Raw genomic sequence first — 20,111 nt, forward strand, 5'->3', positions numbered from 1 at the left:
AAAATTGAACTGCAGGTTACTACCTCATGAAGCTGGTTGAGAGAATGCCAAGAGTGTGCAAAACTGTCTTCAAGGCACTTTTTTGGTTACTACATGATTCCATATGTGTTATGAGTTCTGATTTCTTCACTATTATTCTACAATGTAGAAAATAGTAAAAAATAAATAAAAACCCTGGAATGAGTAGGTGTCCAAACTTTTGGCTCGTACAGATCTATGTCCCACACATCTATATATACCAGATCTATGTTCCCCTGACCTCTGACCCCTCACCTGTAGCAGGATGACCAGCAGTCTCCTGAAGTGACCTGACGTGTCACCTGTTACATCCTCCTCCAGGTTCTTATTAAACTCTGGAACACACACACAATCAGTGAGTCAGTGTGTGTGTGTGTGTGTGTGTGTGTGTGTGTGTGTATCTGTGTGTTACCCTGGCGATAGGCAGCAGTGATGTCCTTAATCTGCTGGGCCGTTCTAGAAGACAGGATCTCAATCAGCACCTTCTCATCGGTCCCCGCCCCCTACACCGTGACATCAACACACAGTCACTATGACATCACACCGTCACTCACAGGATATGACATCACTAGTCCTGGGTAAAATACCTTGATGGCGTTCCGTAGTGATGTCACATCGTAGAGGATGGGCGGAGTCATTAGAGCCACTACCAGAGTCTCAAACTTTCCCCCCAGTTCACCCTGCAGATCACCTACCAGGTCCTGGAGAGAGGAGGGAGGGAGGGAGAGAGAGAGAGAAAGAGGGGGGAGGAGAGAGAGAGAGAAGAGAGGAGGGAGGGAGGTGGGAGGAGAGAGAGAGGAGGAGGAGGAGGGAGGAGAGGAGAGAGAGGGGAGGAGAGAGAGAGAGGAGGAGAGAGAGAGAGGGGAGGAGAGAGAGAGAGGGGAGGAGAGAGAGAGGGGAGGAGAGAGAGAGAGGGGAGGAGAGAGAGAGGGGAGGAGAGGAGAGAGAGGGGAGGAGAGAGAGAGGAGGGAGGGATGGAGGTGGGAGGAGAGAGAGAGGAGGATGAGGAGGAGGGAGGAGAGAGAGAGAGAGAGAGGGGAGGAGAGAGAGGGGAGGAGAGAGAGAGATGAGAGAGGAGGAGAGAGAGGGGAGAGGAGGAGAGAGAGGGGAGAGAGAGAGAGGGAGGAGGACAAGAGGAGGGAGAGAGAGAGAGAGAGAGAGAGAGAGAGAGAGAGGAGAGAGAGAGAAAGATGGAGGGAGGATTGTGTTATGGTTGTGTTATGGTTGTGGTTGTAGATGACATTAGATGAGTTTAATAGTCACATGCACAGGGTCACAGATGTCATTACAGGGTACAGTGACATTATAATGGTCTAAGATCCTACAGGTCAAAAACAGACAAGGGAATGAGACAATAACAATAATAATAATAATAACAATAGCAATAATAACAATGTGTTATGGTTGTGTTATGGTTGTGTTATGGTTGTGTTTAGGGATGTGTTATGGTTGTTTATGGTTGTGTTTAGGGATGTGTTTAGGGATGTGTTATGGTTGTGTTTAGGGATGTGTTATGGTTGTGTTATGGTTGTGTTTAGGGATGTGTTATGGTTGCGTTATGGTTGTGTTTAGGGATGTGTTATGGTTGTTTATGGTTGTGTTATGGTTGTGTTTAGGGATGTGTTATGGTTGTGTTATGGTTGTGTTCCGGTTGTGTTCCGGTTGTATTGTGGTTGTGGTTGTATTGTGGTTGTGTTGCGGTTGTATTGTGGTTGTGGTTGTATTGTGGTTGTATTGTGGTTGTATTGTGGTTGTGGTTGTGTTGTGGTTGTGTTGTGGTTGTATTGTGGTTGTATTGTGGTTGTGGTTGTATTGTGGTTGTACTGTGGTTGTACTGTGGTTGTATTGTGGTTGTGGTTGTATTGTGGTTGTATTGTGGTTGTGGTTGTATTGTGGTTGTATTGTGGTTGCGGTTGTATTGTGGTTGTATTGTGGTTGCGGTTGTATTGTGGTTGTATTGTGGTTGCGGTTGTGTTGAGGTTGTGGTTGTATTGTGGTTGTATTGTGGTTGTATTGTAGTTGTGTTGAGGTTGTGGTTGTATTGTGGTTGTTGTTGTATTGTGGTTGTATTGTGGTTGTGTTGTGGTTGTATTGTGGTTGTGGTTGTATTGTGGTTGTATTGTGGTTGCGGTTGTGTTGAGGTTGTGGTTGTATTGTGGTTGTGGTTGTATTGTGGTTGTATTGTGGTTATATTGTGGTTGTGGTTGTATTGTGGTTGTATTGTGGTTGTGTTGTGGTTGTGTTGTGGTTGTATTGCGGTTGTATTGTGGTTGTGGTTGTATTGTGGTTGTATTGTGGTTATATTGTGGTTGTGGTTGTATTGTGGTTGTATTGTGGTTGTGTTGTGGTTGTATTGTGGTTGTATTGTGGTTGTGGTTATATTGTGGTTATATTGTGGTTGTGGTTGTATTGTGGTTGTATTGTGCTTGTGGTTGTATTGTGGTTGTATTGTGCTTGTGGTTGTATTGTGGTTGTATGATGGTTGTGGTTGTATTGTGGTTGTATTGTGGTTGTGGTTGTATTGTGGTTGTATTGTGGTTGTGGTTGTATTGTGGTTATATTGTGGTTGTGGATGTATTGTGGTTGTATTGTGCTTGTGGTTGTATTGTGGTTGTGTTATGGTTGTGTTCCGGTTGTGTTCTGGTTGTATTGTGGTTGTGGTTGTATTGTGGTTGTGTTGCGGTTGTATTGTGGTTGTGGTTGTATTGTGGTTGTATTGTGGTTGTATTGTGGTTGTGGTTGTGTTGTGGTTGTGTTGTGGTTGTATTGTGGTTGTGGTTGTATTGTGGTTGTACTGTGGTTGTACTGTGGTTGTATTGTGGTTGTGGTTGTATTGTGGTTGTATTGTGGTTGTGGTTGTATTGTGGTTGTATTGTGGTTGCGGTTGTATTGTGGTTGTATTGTGGTTGCGGTTGTATTGTGGTTGTATTGCGGTTGTGTTGAGGTTGTGGTTGTATTGTGGTTGTATTGTGGTTGTATTGTAGTTGTGTTGAGGTTGTGGTTGTATTGTGGTTGTTGTTGTATTGTGGTTGTATTGTGGTTGTGTTGTGGTTGTATTGTGGTTGTGGTTGTATTGTGGTTGTATTGTGGTTGCGGTTGTGTTGAGGTTGTGGTTGTATTGTGGTTGTGGTTGTATTGTGGTTGTATTGTGGTTATATTGTGGTTGTGGTTGTATTGTGGTTGTATTGTGGTTGTGTTGTGGTTGTGTTGTGGTTGTATTGCGGTTGTATTGTGGTTGTGGTTGTATTGTGGTTGTATTGTGGTTATATTGTGGTTGTGGTTGTATTGTGGTTATATTGTGGTTGTGGTTGTATTGTGCTTGTATTGTGCTTGTGGTTGTATTGTGGTTGTATTGTGCTTGTGGTTGTATTGTGGTTGTATGATGGTTGTGGTTGTATTGTGGTTGTATTGTGGTTGTGGTTGTATTGTGGTTGTATTGTGGTTGTGGTTGTATTGTGGTTATATTGTGGTTGTGGATGTATTGTGGTTGTATTGTGCTTGTGGTTGTATTGTGGTTGTATGATGGTTGTGGTTGTATTGTGGTTGTATTGTGGTTGTGGTTGTATTGTGGTTGTAGTTGTATTGTGGTTGTATTGTGGTTGTGGTTGTATTGTGGTTGTATTGTGGTTGTAGTTGTATTGTGGTTGTATTGTGGTTGTAGTTGTATTGTGGTTGTATTGTGGTTGTGGTTGTATTGTGGTTATATTGTGGTTGTGGTTGTATTGTGGTTATATTGTGGTTGTAGTTATGTTCTGACCTTGCCATGCAGGGTCTTGTATGCAGCTTTGATCTGCTGTCTCTGGCTGTTGCTACGAGACGTCAACAACTTCATGATGGAATCCTCATCGGTTCCTATGGTAACAACAAACACCATAGTCAAATCTTTGGTGCCATGGTTACTCCCTCACTTTGCATCACATTCAGACCACACACACCACTGACCCAGTCCCTTCATGGCCTTGTAGAGGGTCTCTGCATCTTGGTTGGCGTTGAAGTTTCCACTGGCTCTCACACTGCCTCGACCAGCCTATCAGAGAACAGACACATCAGAGAGGACTGTGGGTAAAGTAGTTCAGGGAAGACCAGAGAGGACTGTAGGTAATGTAGTCCAGAGAGGACTGTGGGTAAAGTAGTTCCGGGTAGACCAGAGAGGACTGTGGGTAATGTAGTCCAGGGTAGAGCAGAGAGGACTGTGGGTACAGTAGTCTACTAATGTAATGAACCTGTTGACAGTATAAAGTGGTGTAGTCCCAGTCTACTAATGTAATGAACCTGTTGACAGTATAAAGTGGTGTAGTCCCAGTCTACTAATGTAATGAACCTGTTGACAGTATAAAGTGGTGTAGTCCCAGTCTACTAATGTAATGAACCTGTTGATAAAGTGGTGTAGTCCCAGTCTACTAATGTAATGAACCTGTTGACAGTATAAAGTGGTGTAGTCCCAGTCTACTAATGTAATGAACCTGTTGATAAAGTGGTGTAGTCCCAGTCTACTAATGTAATGAACCTGTTGACAGTATAAAGTGGTGTAGTCCCAGTCTACACTACGTATCGATGTGGCAGGAAGCGTCTGTCAGAGATCTGATTAATGACATCAGTAAACACACTATCTACTGTTTACTCAAACTATCAGTGTCCGGTTTACAACTTCTCCCTCCCCCGCTCTTTGTGTGTGTGTGTGTACGTGTGTGTGTGTGTGGTGTGTGTGTGTGAGAGAGAGAGTTTATCTATTTCACTTGCTTTGGCGATGTAAACATGTGTTCCCATGCCAATAAAGCCCCTTGAATTGAATTGAGAGGGAGGGAGGGAGGGAGGGAGGGAGGGAGGGAGGGAGGGAGGGAGGGAGGGAGGGAGGGAGGGGGAGAGAGAGACAGAGAGAGAGAGAGAGAGAGCAGAAGAGAGGGGGGAGAGAGAGAGGAGGAAGAGAGGAGGGGGAGGAGCGAGAGAGGGAGGGGGAGGAGCGAGAGAGGAGGAAGAGAGGGAAGGGGAGGAGAGAGAGAGAGAGAGAGAGGAGGAAGAGAGAGAGAGAGAGAGAGAGGAGGAAGAGAAAGAGAGAGAGAGAGAGAGAGAGAGAGAGAGAGAGAGGAGGAAGAGAAAGAGAGAGAGAGAGAGAGAGAGAGAGAGGAGGAAGAGAGAGAGACAGAGAGAGAGAGAGAGAGAGCAGAAGAGAGGGGGGAGAGAGAGAGGAGGAAGAGAGGAGGGGGAGGAGCGAGAGAGGGAGGGGGAGGAGCGAGAGAGGAGGAAGAGAGGGAAGGGGAGGAGAGAGAGAGAGAGAGAGAGGAGGAAGAGAGAGAGAGAGAGAGAGAGGAGGAAGAGAAAGAGAGAGAGAGAGAGAGAGAGAGAGAGAGAGAGAGGAGGAAGAGAAAGAGAGAGAGAGAGAGAGAGAGAGAGAGGAGGAAGAGAGAGAGAGAGAGAGAGAGAGAGGAGGAAGAGAGAGAGAGAGAGAGAGAGCCCCACCCTGTCTGAAGAAAGGCCCACACACATGACTCATACTGACTTCCCCAAATACAGCCCCTCTGCTCCACACACACAGAGACACACACTGTGGTTTTCTAGAAATAAAGAGGGCTGGTTTTCATTAGAAGGCCTCCAACTGTCTGTAGCAGTGTGGTTTTCTAGAAACTAGAGTTGTCTTTCATCAGAAGCATTACAAAATATTTGTGAGAAAATCATCAGAAGAGTTGAAAATGCACTGGAAACCCACATTGACTGGGATGGGAACCCACATTGACTGGGATGGGAACCCACATTGACTGGGATGGGAACCCACATTGACTGGGATGGCACATTGACTGGGATGGGAACCCACATTGACTGGGATGGGAACCCACATTGACTGGGATGGGAACCCACATTGACTGGGATGGGAACACACATTGACTGGGATGGGAACCCACATTGACTTGGACTTAACTGGGATGGGAACCCACATTGACTGGGATGGGAACCCACATTGACTTGGACTTAACTGGGATGGGAACCCACATTGACTGGGATGGGAACCCACATTGACTTGGACTTAACTGGGATGGGAACCCACATTGACTGGGATGGGAACCCACATTGACTGGGATGGGAACCCACATTGACTGGGATGGGAACCCACATTGACTGGGATGGGAACCCACATTGACTGGGATGGGAACCCACATTGACTGGGACTTAACTGGGATGGGAACCCACATTGACTGGGATGGGAACCCACATTGACTGGGATGGGAACCCACATTGACTGGGATGGGAACCCACATTGACTTGGACTTAACTGGGATGGGAACCCACATTGACTGGGACTTAACTGGGATGAGAACCCACATTGACTGGGATGGGAACCCACATTGACTTGGACTTAACTGGGATGGGAACCCACATTGACTTGGACTTAACTGGGATGGGAACCCACATTGACTTGGACTTAACTGGGATGGGAACCCATTTAACTTGGATTTAAACGGGATGGGAACCCATTTAACTGGCATGGGAACCCACATTGACTTGGACTTAACTGGGATGGGAACCCACATTGACTTGGACTTAACTGGGATGGGAAACCTACTGGTCTAGTGTGATAACCTACTGGTCCAGTGTAATAACCTACTGGTCTAGTGTAATAACCTATTCTATAATGATCTCCCTCCATTCTACTGGTCTAGTGTAATAACCTACTGGTCTAGTGTAACAACCTACTGGTCCAGTGTAATAACCTACTGGTCTAGTGTAATAACCTGCTGATCTAGTGTAATAACCTACTGGTCTAGTGTAATAACCTATTGGCCTAGTGTAATAACCTATTGGTGTAGTGTAATAACCTACTGGTCTAGTGTAATAACCTATTGGTCTAGTGTAACAACCTATTCCATAATGATCTCCCTCCATTCTACTGGTCTAGTGTAATAACCTATTGGTCTAGTGTAATAACCTACTGGTCTAGTGTAATAACCTACTGGTCTAGTGTAACAACCTACTGGTCTAGTGTAATAACCTACTGGTCTAGTGTAATAACCTACTGGTCTAGTGTAATAACCTACTGGTCTAGTGTAATAACCTATTGGTCTAGTGTAATAACCTACTGGTCTAGTGTAATAGCCTATTGGTCTAGTGTAATAACCTACTGGTCTAGTGTAATAACCTACTGGTCTAGTGTAATAACCTACTGGTCTAGTGTAATAACCTACTGGTCTAGTGTAACAACCTACTGGTCTAGTGTAATAACCTACTGGTCTAGTGTAATAACCTATTGGTCTAGTGTAATAACCTACTGGTCTAGTGTAATAACCTACTGGTCTAGTGTAATAACCTACTGGTCTAGTGTAATAACCTATTCTATAATGATCTCCCTCCATTCTACTGGTTTAGTGTAATAACCTACTGGTCTAGTGTAACAACCTACTGGTCTAGTGTAATAACCTACTGGTCTAGTGTAATAACCTACTGGTCTAGTGTAATAACCTACTGGTCTAGTGTAATAACCTACTGGTCTAGTGTAACAACCTACTGGTCTAGTGTAATAACATACTGGTCTAGTGTAATAACCTACTGATCTAGTGTAACAACCTACTGGTCCAGTGTAATAACCTACTGGTCTAGTGTAATAACCTGCTGATCTAGTGTAATAACCTACTGGTCTAGTGTAATAACCTATTGGCCTAGTGTAATAACCTATTGGTGTAGTGTAATAACCTACTGGTCTAGTGTAATAACCTATTGGTCTAGTGTAACAACCTATTCTATAATGATCTCCCTCCATTCTACTGGTCTAGTGTAATAACCTATTGGTCTAGTGTAATAACCTACTGGTCTAGTGTAATAACCTACTGGTCTAGTGTAACAACCTACTGGTCTAGTGTAATAACATACTGGTCTAGTGTAATAACCTACTGGTCAAGTGTAATAGCCTACTGGTCTAGTGTAATAACCTATTGGTCTAGTGTATTAACCTACTGGTCTAGTGTAATAACCTACTGGTCTAGTGTAATAACCTACTGGTCTAGTGTAATAACCTACTGGTCTAGTGTAACAACCTACTGGTCTAGTGTAATAACCTACTGGTCTAGTGTAATAACCTACTGGTCTAGTGTAATAACCTATTGGTCTAGTGTAATAACCTACTGGTCTAGTGTAATAACCTACTGGTCTAGTGTAATAACCTACTGGTCTAGTGTAATAACCTATTGGTCTAGTGTAATAACCTACTGGTCTAGTGTAATAACCTACTGGTCTAGTGTAATAACCTACTGGTCTAGTGTAATAACCTATTCTATAATGATCTCCCTCCATTCTACTGGTTTAGTGTAATAACCTACTGGTCTAGTGTAATAACCTACTGGTCTAGTGTAATAACCTACTGGTCTAGTGTAACAACCTACTGGTCTAGTGTAATAACATACTGGTCTAGTGTAATAACCTACTGATCTAGTGTAATAACCTACTGGTCTAGTGTAATAACCTATTGGTGTAGTGTAATAACCTACTGGTCTAGTGTAATAACCTATTCTATAATGATCTCCCTCCATTCTATTGGTCTAGTGTAATAACCTATTGGTCTAGTGTAATAACCTACTGGTCTAGTGTAATAACCTACTGGTCTAGTGTAATAACCTACTGGTCTAGTGTAATAACCTATTGGTCTAGTGTAATAACCTATTGGTTTAGTGTAATAGCCTACTGGTCTAGTGTAATAACCTACTGGTCTAGTGTAATAAACTACTGGTCTAGTGTAATAACCTACTGGTCTAGTGTAATAACCTATTGGTCTAGTGTAATAACCTACTGGTCTAGTGTAATAACCTACTGGTCTAGTGTAATAACCTACTGGTCTAGTGTAATAACCTACTGGTCTAGTGTAATAACCTATTCTATAATGATCTCCCTCCATTCTACTGGTCTAGTGTAATAACCTACTGGTCTAGTGTAATAACCTATTGGTCTAGTGTAATAACCTACTGGTCTAGTGTAATAACCTATAGGTCTAGTGTAATAACCTACTGGTCTAGTGTAATAACCTACTGGTCTAGTGTAATAACCTATTATATAATGATCTCCCTTCATTCTACTGGTCTAGTGTAATAACCTACTGGACTAGTGTAATAACCTACTGGTCTAGTGTAATAACCTATTCTATAATGATCTCCCTCCATTCTACTGGTCTAGTGTAATAACCTACTGGTCTAGTGTAATAACCTATTGGTCTAGTGTAATAACCTACTGGTCTAGTGTAATAACCTATTGGTCCAGTGTAATAACCTACTGGTCTAGTGTAATAACCTATTGGTCTAGTGTAATAACCTACTGATCTAATGTAATAACCTACTGATCTAGTGTAATAACCTATTGTTCTAGTGTAATAACCTATTGGTCTAGTGTAATAACCTATTGGTCTAGTGTAATAACCTATTCTATAATGACCTCCCTCCATTCTACTGGTCTAATGTAATAACCTACTGGTCTAGTGTAATAACCTATTGGTCTAGTGTAATAACCTACTGGTCTAGTGTAATAACCTACTGGTCTAGTGTAATAACCTACTGGTCTAGTGTAATAACCTACTGGTCTAGTGTAATAACCTACTGGTCTAGTGTAATAACCTACTGGTCTAGTGTAATAACCTACTCTATAATGACCTCCCTCCATTCTACCGGTCTATTGTTCTGTGTTGATATTGTCTATTGTTCTGTGTTGATATTGTCTATTGTTCTGTGTTCATGTTGTTTAGCTAATGATTATTTAATGACAGTCTCATGGGCTGTGCTGCTGATAGCGTGTCACATTACAGGGAGAAATGGAAAGTTGAACATCAGAATCCTCCAGGTGGGGGCAGGGAAACGTTCCACTGTAGAGGGGTCTTCAGGGAAGTCAACTTACCATTGTGGTAGATTGGTGACCGTTGGTTTGATTAGGAGGAGGAGGTGTCTGAAAAGAGAAACACACTTAGAATCACATCCCGACCAGCCAAACGCTTCAGAACGCAGTCAAAATGTGTTCCACTTTTAATGTCATGAAGAAATCACTGCATGTTTCCATTCATACAACAGTTATATAATATGTTATTCTGTTCTGCAACAGCCACAGCTCACCCACAGATCACCCACAGCTCACCCACAGCTCACCCATAGATCACCCACAGGTCACTCACAGCTCACCCATTGATCACCCACAGCTCACCCACAGCTCACTCACAGCTCACCCATAGATCACCCACAGCTCACCCACAGCTCACTCACAGCTCACCCATAGATCACCCACAGCTCACCCATAGATCACCCACAGCTCACCCACAGCTCACTCACAGCTCACCCACAGCTCACTCACAGCTCAACCACAGCTCACCCACAGATCTCTCACAGCTCACCCACAGCTCACTCACAGCTCACCCACAGCTCACCCACAGCTCACCCACAGCTCATTCACAGCTCACTCACAGCTCACCCACAGCTCACCCACAGGTCACTCACAGCTCACCCACAGCTCACCCACAGCTCACTCACAGCTCACCCACAGCTCACCCACAGCTCACCCATAACTAGCTTCTTATCCACAGCTCACCCACAGCTCACCCACAGCTCACTCACAGATCACTCACAGCTCACCCACAGCTCACCCACAGCTCACTCACAGCTCACCCACAGCTCACCCACAGCTCACCCACAGCTCACCCACAGCTCCCCCACAGCTCACCCATAGCTCACCCATAACTAGCTTCTTATCCACAGCTTGCTTAACTGTCATCTAAACATTTTATCTGGGAAGCTTTTAGTGTCCCCATTGGTTTATACCACCTGTATTCTACTACAGACACCTTCATGCAGCCGCTACATTATGTCAGCTAAACATACTGATAAAAAACAAACAAATATATTTTAAACATTTTCCTTTAACTATCATTTTTAGAGCTTTGCTAAATGTTTGTTTTTATTTTTTATCAAAAATACTTTATTTAAATGTAATTTAAATCAAATCAAATTTTATTTGTCACATTCACATATTTAGCAGATGTTATTTTGGGTGTAGTGAAATCGCTGTTGCGCCTTCGTCACCACGCTGTCTGTGTGGGTGGACCATTTCAGTTTGTCAGTGATGTGTACACCGAGGAACTTAAAACTTTCCACCTTCTCCACTGCTGTCCCGTCGATGTGGATAGGGGGGTGCTCCCTCTGCTGTTTCCTGAAGTCCATGATCAGCTCCTTTATTTTGTTGACGTTGAGTGAGAGATTATTTTCCTGGAACCACACTCGAGGTCCCTCACCTCCTCCCTATAGGCTGTCTCGTCGTTGTTGGTAATCAAGCCTACTACTGTTGTGTCGTCTGCAAACTTGATGATTGAGTTGGAGGCGTGCATGGCCATGCAGTCATGGGTGAACAGGGAGTACAGGAGAGGGCTCAGAACGCACCCTTGTGGGGCCCCTTTGTTGAAGATCAGCGAAGTGGAGATGTTGTTTCCTACCTTCTCCACCTGGGGGGCGGCCCGTCAGGAAGTCCAGGACCCAGTTGCACATAGCGGGGTCAAGACCCAGGGTCTCGAACGTAATGATGAGCTTGGAGGGTACTATGGTGTTGAATGCTGAGCTATAGTCAATGAACAGCATTCTTACATAGGTATTCCTCTTGTCCAGATGGGATAGGGCAGTGTGCAGTGTGATGGCGATTGCATCGTCTGTGGACCTATTGGGGCGGTAGGCAAATTGAAGTGGGTCTAAGGTTTCAGGTAAGGTAGAGGACATATGATCTTTGACTAGCCTCTCTAAGCACTTCATGATGACAGAAGTGAGTACTACAGGACGATAGTCAATTATTTCAGTTACCTTTGCTTTCTTAGGTACAGGAACAAGTGGGGACAGCAGACTGGGACAGGGAGAGATTGAATATGTCCATAAACACACTCCAGCCAGCTGGTCTGCTCATGCTCTGAGGACGCGGCTAGGGATGCCGTCCTTGCGAGAGTTAACACGCTTAAATGTCTTACCCACGTCGGCCACGGAGAAGGAGAGCCCACAGGCCTTGTGTCCTTGAACCTGTAGAATTCCATTCATTCTTATGGAGACCTCCCAATGGCCAATACTTAGAATCTGTAGACCTCTCAATGACCAATACTTAGAATCTGTAGACCTCCCAATGGCCAATACTTAGAATCTGTAGACCTCTCAATGGCCAATACTTAGAATCTGTAGACCTCCCAATGGCCAATACTTAGAATCTGTAGACCTCTCAATGGCCAATACTTTGATCACATGATGTGTAAAGTTCATGGAGTCGACATCTAGGTGCAAGTCGGACATTTAGCCATATAATGCAACACACTTTGAAAGGCTGACCAATGACAGTCCCCGACTTGATAAAAGTGATCCGTTCGAACGCGCCCACTGGCTTACACACAGGTGTTCAGAGCTGGCTAGATGACAATGACAGTCACCGACTTGATAAAAGTGATCCGTTCGAACGCGCCCACTGGCTTACACACAGGTGTTCAGAGCTGGCTAGATGACAATGACAGTCACCGACTTGATAAAAGTGATCCGTTCGAACGCGCCCACTGGCTTACACACAGGTGTTCAGAGCTGGCTAGATGACAATGACAGTCACCGACTTGATAAAAGTGATCCGTTCGAACGCGCCCACTGGCTTACACACAGGTGTTCAGAGCTGGCTAGATGACAATGACAGTCACCGACTTGATAAAAGTGATCCGTTCGAACGCGCCCACTGGCTTACACATAGGTGTTCAGAGCTGGCTAGATGACAATGACAGTCACCGACTTGATAAAAGTGATCCGTTCGAACGCGCCCACTGGCTTACACACAGGTGTTCAGAGCTGGCTAGATGACAATGACAGTCCCCGACTTGATAAAAGTGATCCGTTCGAACGCGCCCACTGGCTTACACACAGGTGTTCAGAGCTGGCTAGATACAGGGCATTCAGAAAGTATTCAGACCCCTTCTCTTTTTCCACATGTTACGTTACGGGCTTATTCTAAAATGGATTACATCATTTTTCACCCCTCATCAATCTACACACAATACTGAATAATGACAAAGCAAAAAGGTTTTTAATTTTTTTTGGCAAATGTATTAAAAATAAAATACGGAAATATGACATTTACATAAGTATTCAGACCCAGTGATTACAGCCTTGAGTCTTCTTGGGTATGACGCTACAAGCTCGGCACACCTGTATTTGGGGAGTTTCTCCCATTCTTCTCTGCAGATCCTCTCAAGCTCTGTCAGGTTGGATGGGGAGCGTCGCTGCACAGCTATTTTCAGGTCTTTCCAGAGATATTCGATCGGGTTCAAGTCCAGAATCTGGCTGGGCCACTCAAGGACATTCAGAGACTACTGCCTTGTCTTGGCTGTGTGCTTAGGGTCCTGTTGGAAGTTGAACCTTTTCCCCAGTCAGGTCCTGAGTGCTCTGGAGCAGGTTTTCATCAAGGAGCTCTCTGTACTTTGCTCCGTTCATCTTTGCCTCAATCCTGACTAGTCTCCCAGTCCCTGCCACTGAAAAACATCACCACAGCATGATGCTGCTTCACCGTAGGGATGGTGCCAGGTTTCCTCCAGATGTGACACTTGGCATTCAGGCCAAAGAGTTCAATCTTGGTTTCATCAGACCAGAGAATCTTGTTTCTCATGGTCTGAGAGCCCTTTAGGTGCCTTTTAGCAAACTCCAAGCGGGCTGTCATGCCTTTTACTGAGGAGTGGCTTCCGTCTGGCCACTCTACCATAAAGGCATGTAGAGATGGTTGTCCTTCTGGAAGGTTTGTCACCTCCCTGACCAAGGCCCTTCTCCCCCTACTGCCTCTGGTCTGGAGGACTCACTAAACAGAGAACATCCCTGGTCATCTACTGCCTCTGATCTGGAGGACTCACTAAACAGAACATCCCTGGTCATCTACTGCCTCTGATCTGGAGGACTCACTAAACAGAGAACATCCCTGGTCATCCCTACTGCCTCTGATCTGGAGGACTCACTAAACAGAGAACATCCCTGGTCATCTCTACTGCCTCTGATCTGGAGGACTCACTAAACAGAGAACATCCCTACTGCCTCTGGTCTGGAGGACTCACTAAACAGAGAACATCCCTGGTCATCTCTACTGCCTCTGATCTGGAGGACTCACTAAACTGAGAACATCCCTGGTCATCTCTACTGCCTCTGATCTGGAGGACTCACTAAACAGAGAACATCCCTGGTCATCCCTACTGCCTCTGATCTGGCAGACTCACTAAACAGAGAACATCCCTGGTCATCTCTACTGCCTCTGATCTGGAGGACTCACTAAACAGAGAACATCCCTGGTCATCTCTACTGCCTCTGATCTGGAGGACTCACTAAACAGAGAACATCCCTGGTCATCTCTACTGCCTCTGATATGGAGGACTCACTAAACACAAATGTGTTGTTTGTAAATGATGTCTGAGTGTTGAACTGTGCCCCTGGCTATCTGTAAATGATGTCTGAGTGTTGAACTGTGCCCCTGGCTATCCGTAAATAATAAATTATAAAAGTGTGCCGTCTGGTTCGCTTAATAAGGAATTTAAAAATATTCATACTTTTACATTTACATTTTATGCTTAAATATATTAAAAATCAAATACTTTTACTCAAGTAGTGTTTTACTGGGTGACTTTCACTTGAGTCATTTTCTGTTCATTTATCTTTACTTTTAGTCAACTATGAGAATTCAGTCGTTTTTCCACCGCTGGGAGACACTATAGTGAACAGGGCTAAAGGTAGTTAGCGTCTCTGTTTGTTTTAGCCCAGGGGTTACCAATGTAATGTAACCAGCGGTCAATGTTTATTCTCTTAAAATGGGGTTATGACAGTCTATTACAAATCAGTCTGACAGTACTTCGGACAGTCTTTTCAATCCTAAAGAAGTCTGGTTTGAAGTGACTGAAATGCATCCGAAATGTATTGGGGAGTTCAGAAGATTATCAGGAAATACGTTTGTCTGAACTTCTGTGTTGAAAAGATTCACAACGTCATTATCGACGATGTTATTTTCCCTCCAGTCTGATTGAGTGTCTGGTCTAGTCCACTCTGTTGTAGAAGACACATACTGTATGTGTTCCTGACAGTCTTGACTTTCAGTGATGGGGACATGGGGTCAAAATATGTTGTCGTTTAAACTGTTCCGAAGATAGAGTCACATTCGTAGGAAGAAAACGGAAAACCGCTTTGGTTATTAAAACCCGAATGTTGCCTACCGGAGGTTATTGAAATAACTCAGGTTACAATGAACCAAGTTGAATTGTATTTATTTATCCCCTAATCTGATAGTATTCTGGTGTATCTCACCGCTCACAGAATAAACATCAACTGTCTGATTCAGAAGACTAACCACTTTAACAACTCATAAACCCACTGATGTTGTCGGTTAATAAGAGCGGTATAAACTTACCGGAGATCGAGTCTTCAACAGAGCTCAGTGAATGGAAAAGGAGAAAGAGAAAGAGAGAAGGGAGGCTGAGAAAGAGTGGAAAAACTAGTTCCCTGAGCGAGAGTCGGGACTCCACCCTTTATGACTAAACAACTCACCGCACAGCGACTCGTCAGACTGGCTGAAGCAAACGGTTAGTGAATGTGTTGTCTGACTGTAGTGGCTTTAGGGACTGGCCGAGGAGTAGGGTTGATCCGAAACGGCTGTGATATGTTGTCTGGCTGTGATATGTTGTCTGACCGTAGTGCGCTTTAGGGACTGGCCGAGGAGTAGGGTTGATCCGAAACGGCTGTGATATGTTGTCTGGCTGTGATATGTTGTCTGACCGTAGTGTCCTTTAGGGACTGGCCGAGGAGTAGGGTTGATCCGAAACGGCTGTGATATGTTGTCTGGCTGTGATATGTTGTCTGACCGTAGTGCGCTTTAGGGACTGGCCGAGGAGTAGGGTTGATCCGAAACGGCTGTGATATGTTGTCTGGCTGTGATATGTTGTCTGACCGTAGTGTCCTTTAGGGACTGGCCGAGGAGTAGGGTTGATCCGAAACGGCTGTGATATGTTGTCTGGCTGTGATATGTTGTCTGACCGTAGTGCGCTTTAGGGACTGGCTGAGGAGTAGGGTTGATCCGAAACGGCTGTGATATGTTGTCTGGCTGTGATATGTTGTCTGACCGTAGTGCGCTTTAGGGACTGGCCGAGGAGTAGGGTTGATCCGAAACGGCTGTGATATGTTGTCTGGCTGTGATATGTTGTCTGACCGTAGTGCGCTTTAGGGACTGGCTGAGGAGTAGGGTTGATCCGAAACGGCTGTCAAGCACCCGAGCTAACAGAGGCTCTCTTGTTAGCTACTTCCAGACACATAATGAGAGAACACCATTTTACTCACCCTAGCAAATCAAATCACATCACATTTTATTGGTCACATACAGTGGGGAGAACAAGTATTTGATACACTGCCGATTTTGCAGGTTTTCCTACTTACAAAGCATGTAGAGGTCTGTAATTTGTATCATAGGTACACTTCAACTGTGAGAGACGGAATCTAAAACAAAGATCCAGAAAATCACATTGTATGATTTTTAAGTAATTAGTTTGCATTTTATTGCATGACATAAGTATTTGATACATCAGAAAAGCAGAACTTACTATTTGGTACAGAAACCTTTGTTTGCAATTACAGAGATCATACGTTTCCTGTAGTTGTTGACCAGGTTTGCACACACTGCAGCAGGGATTTTGGCCCACTCCTCCGTACAGACCTTCTCCAGATCCTTCAGGTTTCGGGGCTGTCGCTGGGCAATACGGACTTTCAGCTCCCTCCAAAGATTTTCTATTGGGTTCAGGTCTGGAGACTGGCTAGGCCACTCCAAGACCTTGAGATGCTTCTTACGGAGCCACTCCTTAGTTGCCCTGGCTGTGTGTTTCGGGTCGTTGTCATGCTGGAAGACCCAGCCACGACCCATCTTCAATGCTCTTACTGAGGGAAGGAGGTTGGTGGCCAAGATCTCACGATACATGGCCCCATCCATCCTCCCGTCAATACGGTGCAGTCGTCCTGTCCCCTTTGCAGAAAAGCATCCCCAAAGAATGATGTTTCCACCTCCATGCTTCACGGTTGGGATGGTGTTCTTGGGGTTGTACTCAACCTTCTTCTTCCTCCAAACACGGCGAGTGGAGTTTAAACCAAAAAGCTCTATTTTTGTCTCATCAGACCACATGACCTGCACTAGATGGTATAAAATACAGTATATACATATGATGAGTAATACAAGATATGGAAACATTATTAAAGTGGCCTTGTTTAAAGTGACTAGTGATCCATTTATTAAAGTGTCCAGTGATTGGGTCTCAATGTAGGCAGCAGCCTCTCTGAGTTAATGATTGCTGTTTAGCAGTCTGATGGCCTTGAGATAGAAGCTGTTTTTCAGTCAGTGTGCAGTGTGATGGCGATTGCATCGTCTGTGGACCTATTGGGGCGATAAGCAAATTGGAGTGGGTCTAGGGTGTCAGGTAGGGTGGAGGTGATATGATGCTTGACTAGTCTCTCAAAGCACTTCATGATGATGGAAGTGAGTGCTACGGGGCAGTAGTCATTTAGCTCAGTTACCTTAGCTTTCTTGGGTACAGGAACAATGGTGGCCCTCTTGAAGCATGGTGGGACAGCCGGTCTGTCTCCACATGGTCTGCCAGCCGGTCTGTCTCCACATGGTCTGCCAGCTGGTCTGTCATGTGTAACAGTATAGACTTTACGTCCGTCCCCTCGCCCCGACCCGGGCGCGAACCAGGGATGCTCTGCACACATCCACAGTCACCCTCTAAGCATCGTTACCCATCGCTCCACAAAAGCCGCGGCCCTTGCAGAGGGGAACCACTACTTCAAGGTCTCAGAGCAAGGGGAACCACTACTTCAAGGTCTCAGAGCAAGTGACGTCACTGATTGAAACGCCACCAGCGCGCACCACTGCTAACTAGCTAGCTATTTCGCATCGGCTACACTGGCTACTGCACCACTGCTAACTAGCTAGCCATTTTGCATCGGCTACACTGGCTACTGCACCACTGCTAACTAGCTAGCCATTTTGCATCGGCTACACTGGCTACTGCACCACTGCTAACTAGCTAGCCATTTTGCATCGGCTACACTGGCTACTGCACCACTGCTAACTAGCTAGCCATTCCGCATCGGCTACACATGCTCTGAGGACTCGGCTAGGGATGCCAAGACTGTGCAAAGCTGTCATCAAGGCAAAGGGTGACTATTTGAAGAATCTCAAATATAAAATATATTTTGATTTGTTTAACACTTTTTTGGTTACTACATGATTCCATACGTATCCTTTGTCTAGGCCAGGCTAATTGATTACCGGTATTTATCCTTTGTCTATGCCAGGCTAATTGATTACCAGTATTTATCCTTTGTCTAGGCCAGGCTAATTGATTACCGTATTTATCCTTTGTCTAGGCCAGGCTAATTGATTACCAGTATTTATCCTTTGTCTAGGCCAGGCTAATTGATTAGTGGTATTTATTCTTTATCTAGGCCAGGCTAATTGATTAGTGTTATTTATCCTTTATCTAGGCCAGGCTAATTGATTACCAGTATTTATCCTTTGTCTAGGCCAGGCTAATTGATTACCAGTATTTATCCTTTGTCTAGGCCAGGCTAATTGATTACCGGTATTTATCCTTTGTCTATGCCAGGCTAATTGATTACCGGTATTTATCCTTTGTCTAGGCCAGGCTAATTGATTACCAGTATTTATCCTTTATCTAGGCCAGGCTAATTGATTACCAGTATTTATCCTTTATCTAGGCCAGGCTAATTGATTAGTGGTATTTATTCTTTATCTAGGCCAGGCTAATTGATTACCGGTATTTATCCTTTGTCTAGGCCAGGCTAATTTATTAGCGTTATTTATCCTTTGTCAGACGAATTGAAGATGTGAAAACCGATAATACTGTTTGTGTTTTGCCTTGCTAAGTGGATGAGCTAATTTCTCACAACTCACCCCCATTAGGCTACTAATTCACGCCAATGCTTTCATCATGCGACTGTGATGGAGACAGAGGGAACACTCAGGAGCTTCAAGACTGTCAGGGATAAAGTGAACAAACTCTTCAAACGCTAACAGCAAAATTAGTTTTATGCTGCAAAATAGCCTACTTAGAATTGGCTAAGCATAAACAAATAAACTATTCTTGTGGAATTTGTTAGATATTAGGTTTTGTTGTGGAATTGTTTCGATATTACCTGTTAGATACTGCTACACTGTTCATGATTTTTAATAGGTCTAAAAAAGTTGGTTGAAAACACACTTGCACTTACGAGCTTAGATGGCTCTCGAATGAATCAGGTCTCTGCATACTTAGGGATATGGCTGGGTGATAAACTGTCTTTTAAAATGCATATTGACAAACTTTGTAAACGTCAACAACAAAATCAAGCTAGACTTCCTCTATAGAAACAGGAAATGTTTGTCCTCTACAAATAGAAGACAAAGTGTGCAAAGCTACTTTTATGTCTGTTATAGATTATGGGGATATTATCTACATGCTACAGCATCATGTCTCACTACACAGACAGACAGACACGTCTCACTACACAGACAGACAGACACGTCTCACTACACAGACAGATCTCACTAAACAGACAGACAGACAGGTCTCACTAAACAGACAGACAGACAGGTCCCACTACACAGACAGACAGACAGGTCCCACTACACAGACAGACAGACAGGTCCCACTACACAGACAGACAGACACGTCTCACTACACAGACAGACAGACACGTCTCACTACACAGACAGACACGTCCCACTACACAGACAGACAGACAGGTCTCACTACACAGACAGACAGACAGGTCCCACTACACAGACAGACAGACACGTCCCACTACACAGACAGACAGACAGGTCCCACTACACAGACAGACAGACACGTCTCACTACACAGACAGACAGACACGTCTCACTACACAGACAGACAGACACGTCTCACTACACAGACAGACAGACACGTCTCACTACACAGACAGACAGACACGTCTCACTACACAGACAGACAGACACGTCTCACTACACAGACAGACAGACACGTCTCACTACACAGACAGACAGGTCCCACTACACAGACAGACAGACACGTCTCACTACAAACC

The 20,111-nt window shown here is 44.5% G+C and overlaps 1 protein-coding gene across 2 annotated transcripts in view; it reads right to left on the bottom strand.

The window, feature by feature from the left end:
- The window catches only part of LOC110515472 (annexin A5), a 24,705-nt gene extending 8,535 nt beyond the window's left edge, over nucleotides 1-16,170 (bottom strand). Inside the window, exons 1-7 of one of the 2 annotated variants that reach the window (XM_090188462.1) lie at nucleotides 15,549-16,170; nucleotides 9,880-9,927; nucleotides 3,961-4,045; nucleotides 3,776-3,870; nucleotides 606-719; nucleotides 431-521; nucleotides 274-353 (exon numbers count right to left, since the gene is read on the bottom strand). In XM_090188462.1, coding sequence (XP_090044588.1) covers nucleotides 274-353; nucleotides 431-521; nucleotides 606-719; nucleotides 3,776-3,870; nucleotides 3,961-4,045; nucleotides 9,880-9,882 — 468 coding nt within the window. In that variant the 5' untranslated portion in view covers nucleotides 9,883-9,927; nucleotides 15,549-16,170. Of the gene's footprint in view, nucleotides 1-273; nucleotides 354-430; nucleotides 522-605; nucleotides 720-3,775; nucleotides 3,871-3,960; nucleotides 4,046-9,879; nucleotides 9,928-15,411 lie in introns of both variants that reach the window. The other variant, XM_090188461.1, reaches the window with a different exon arrangement.
- Nucleotides 16,171-20,111: the final 3,941 nt, after the last annotated feature.

This window comes from Oncorhynchus mykiss, chromosome 10 (genome assembly GCF_057628025.1).
Source record: "Oncorhynchus mykiss isolate SJ-2025 chromosome 10, ASM5762802v1, whole genome shotgun sequence".
Lineage (NCBI taxonomy): Eukaryota > Metazoa > Chordata > Actinopteri > Salmoniformes > Salmonidae > Oncorhynchus > Oncorhynchus mykiss.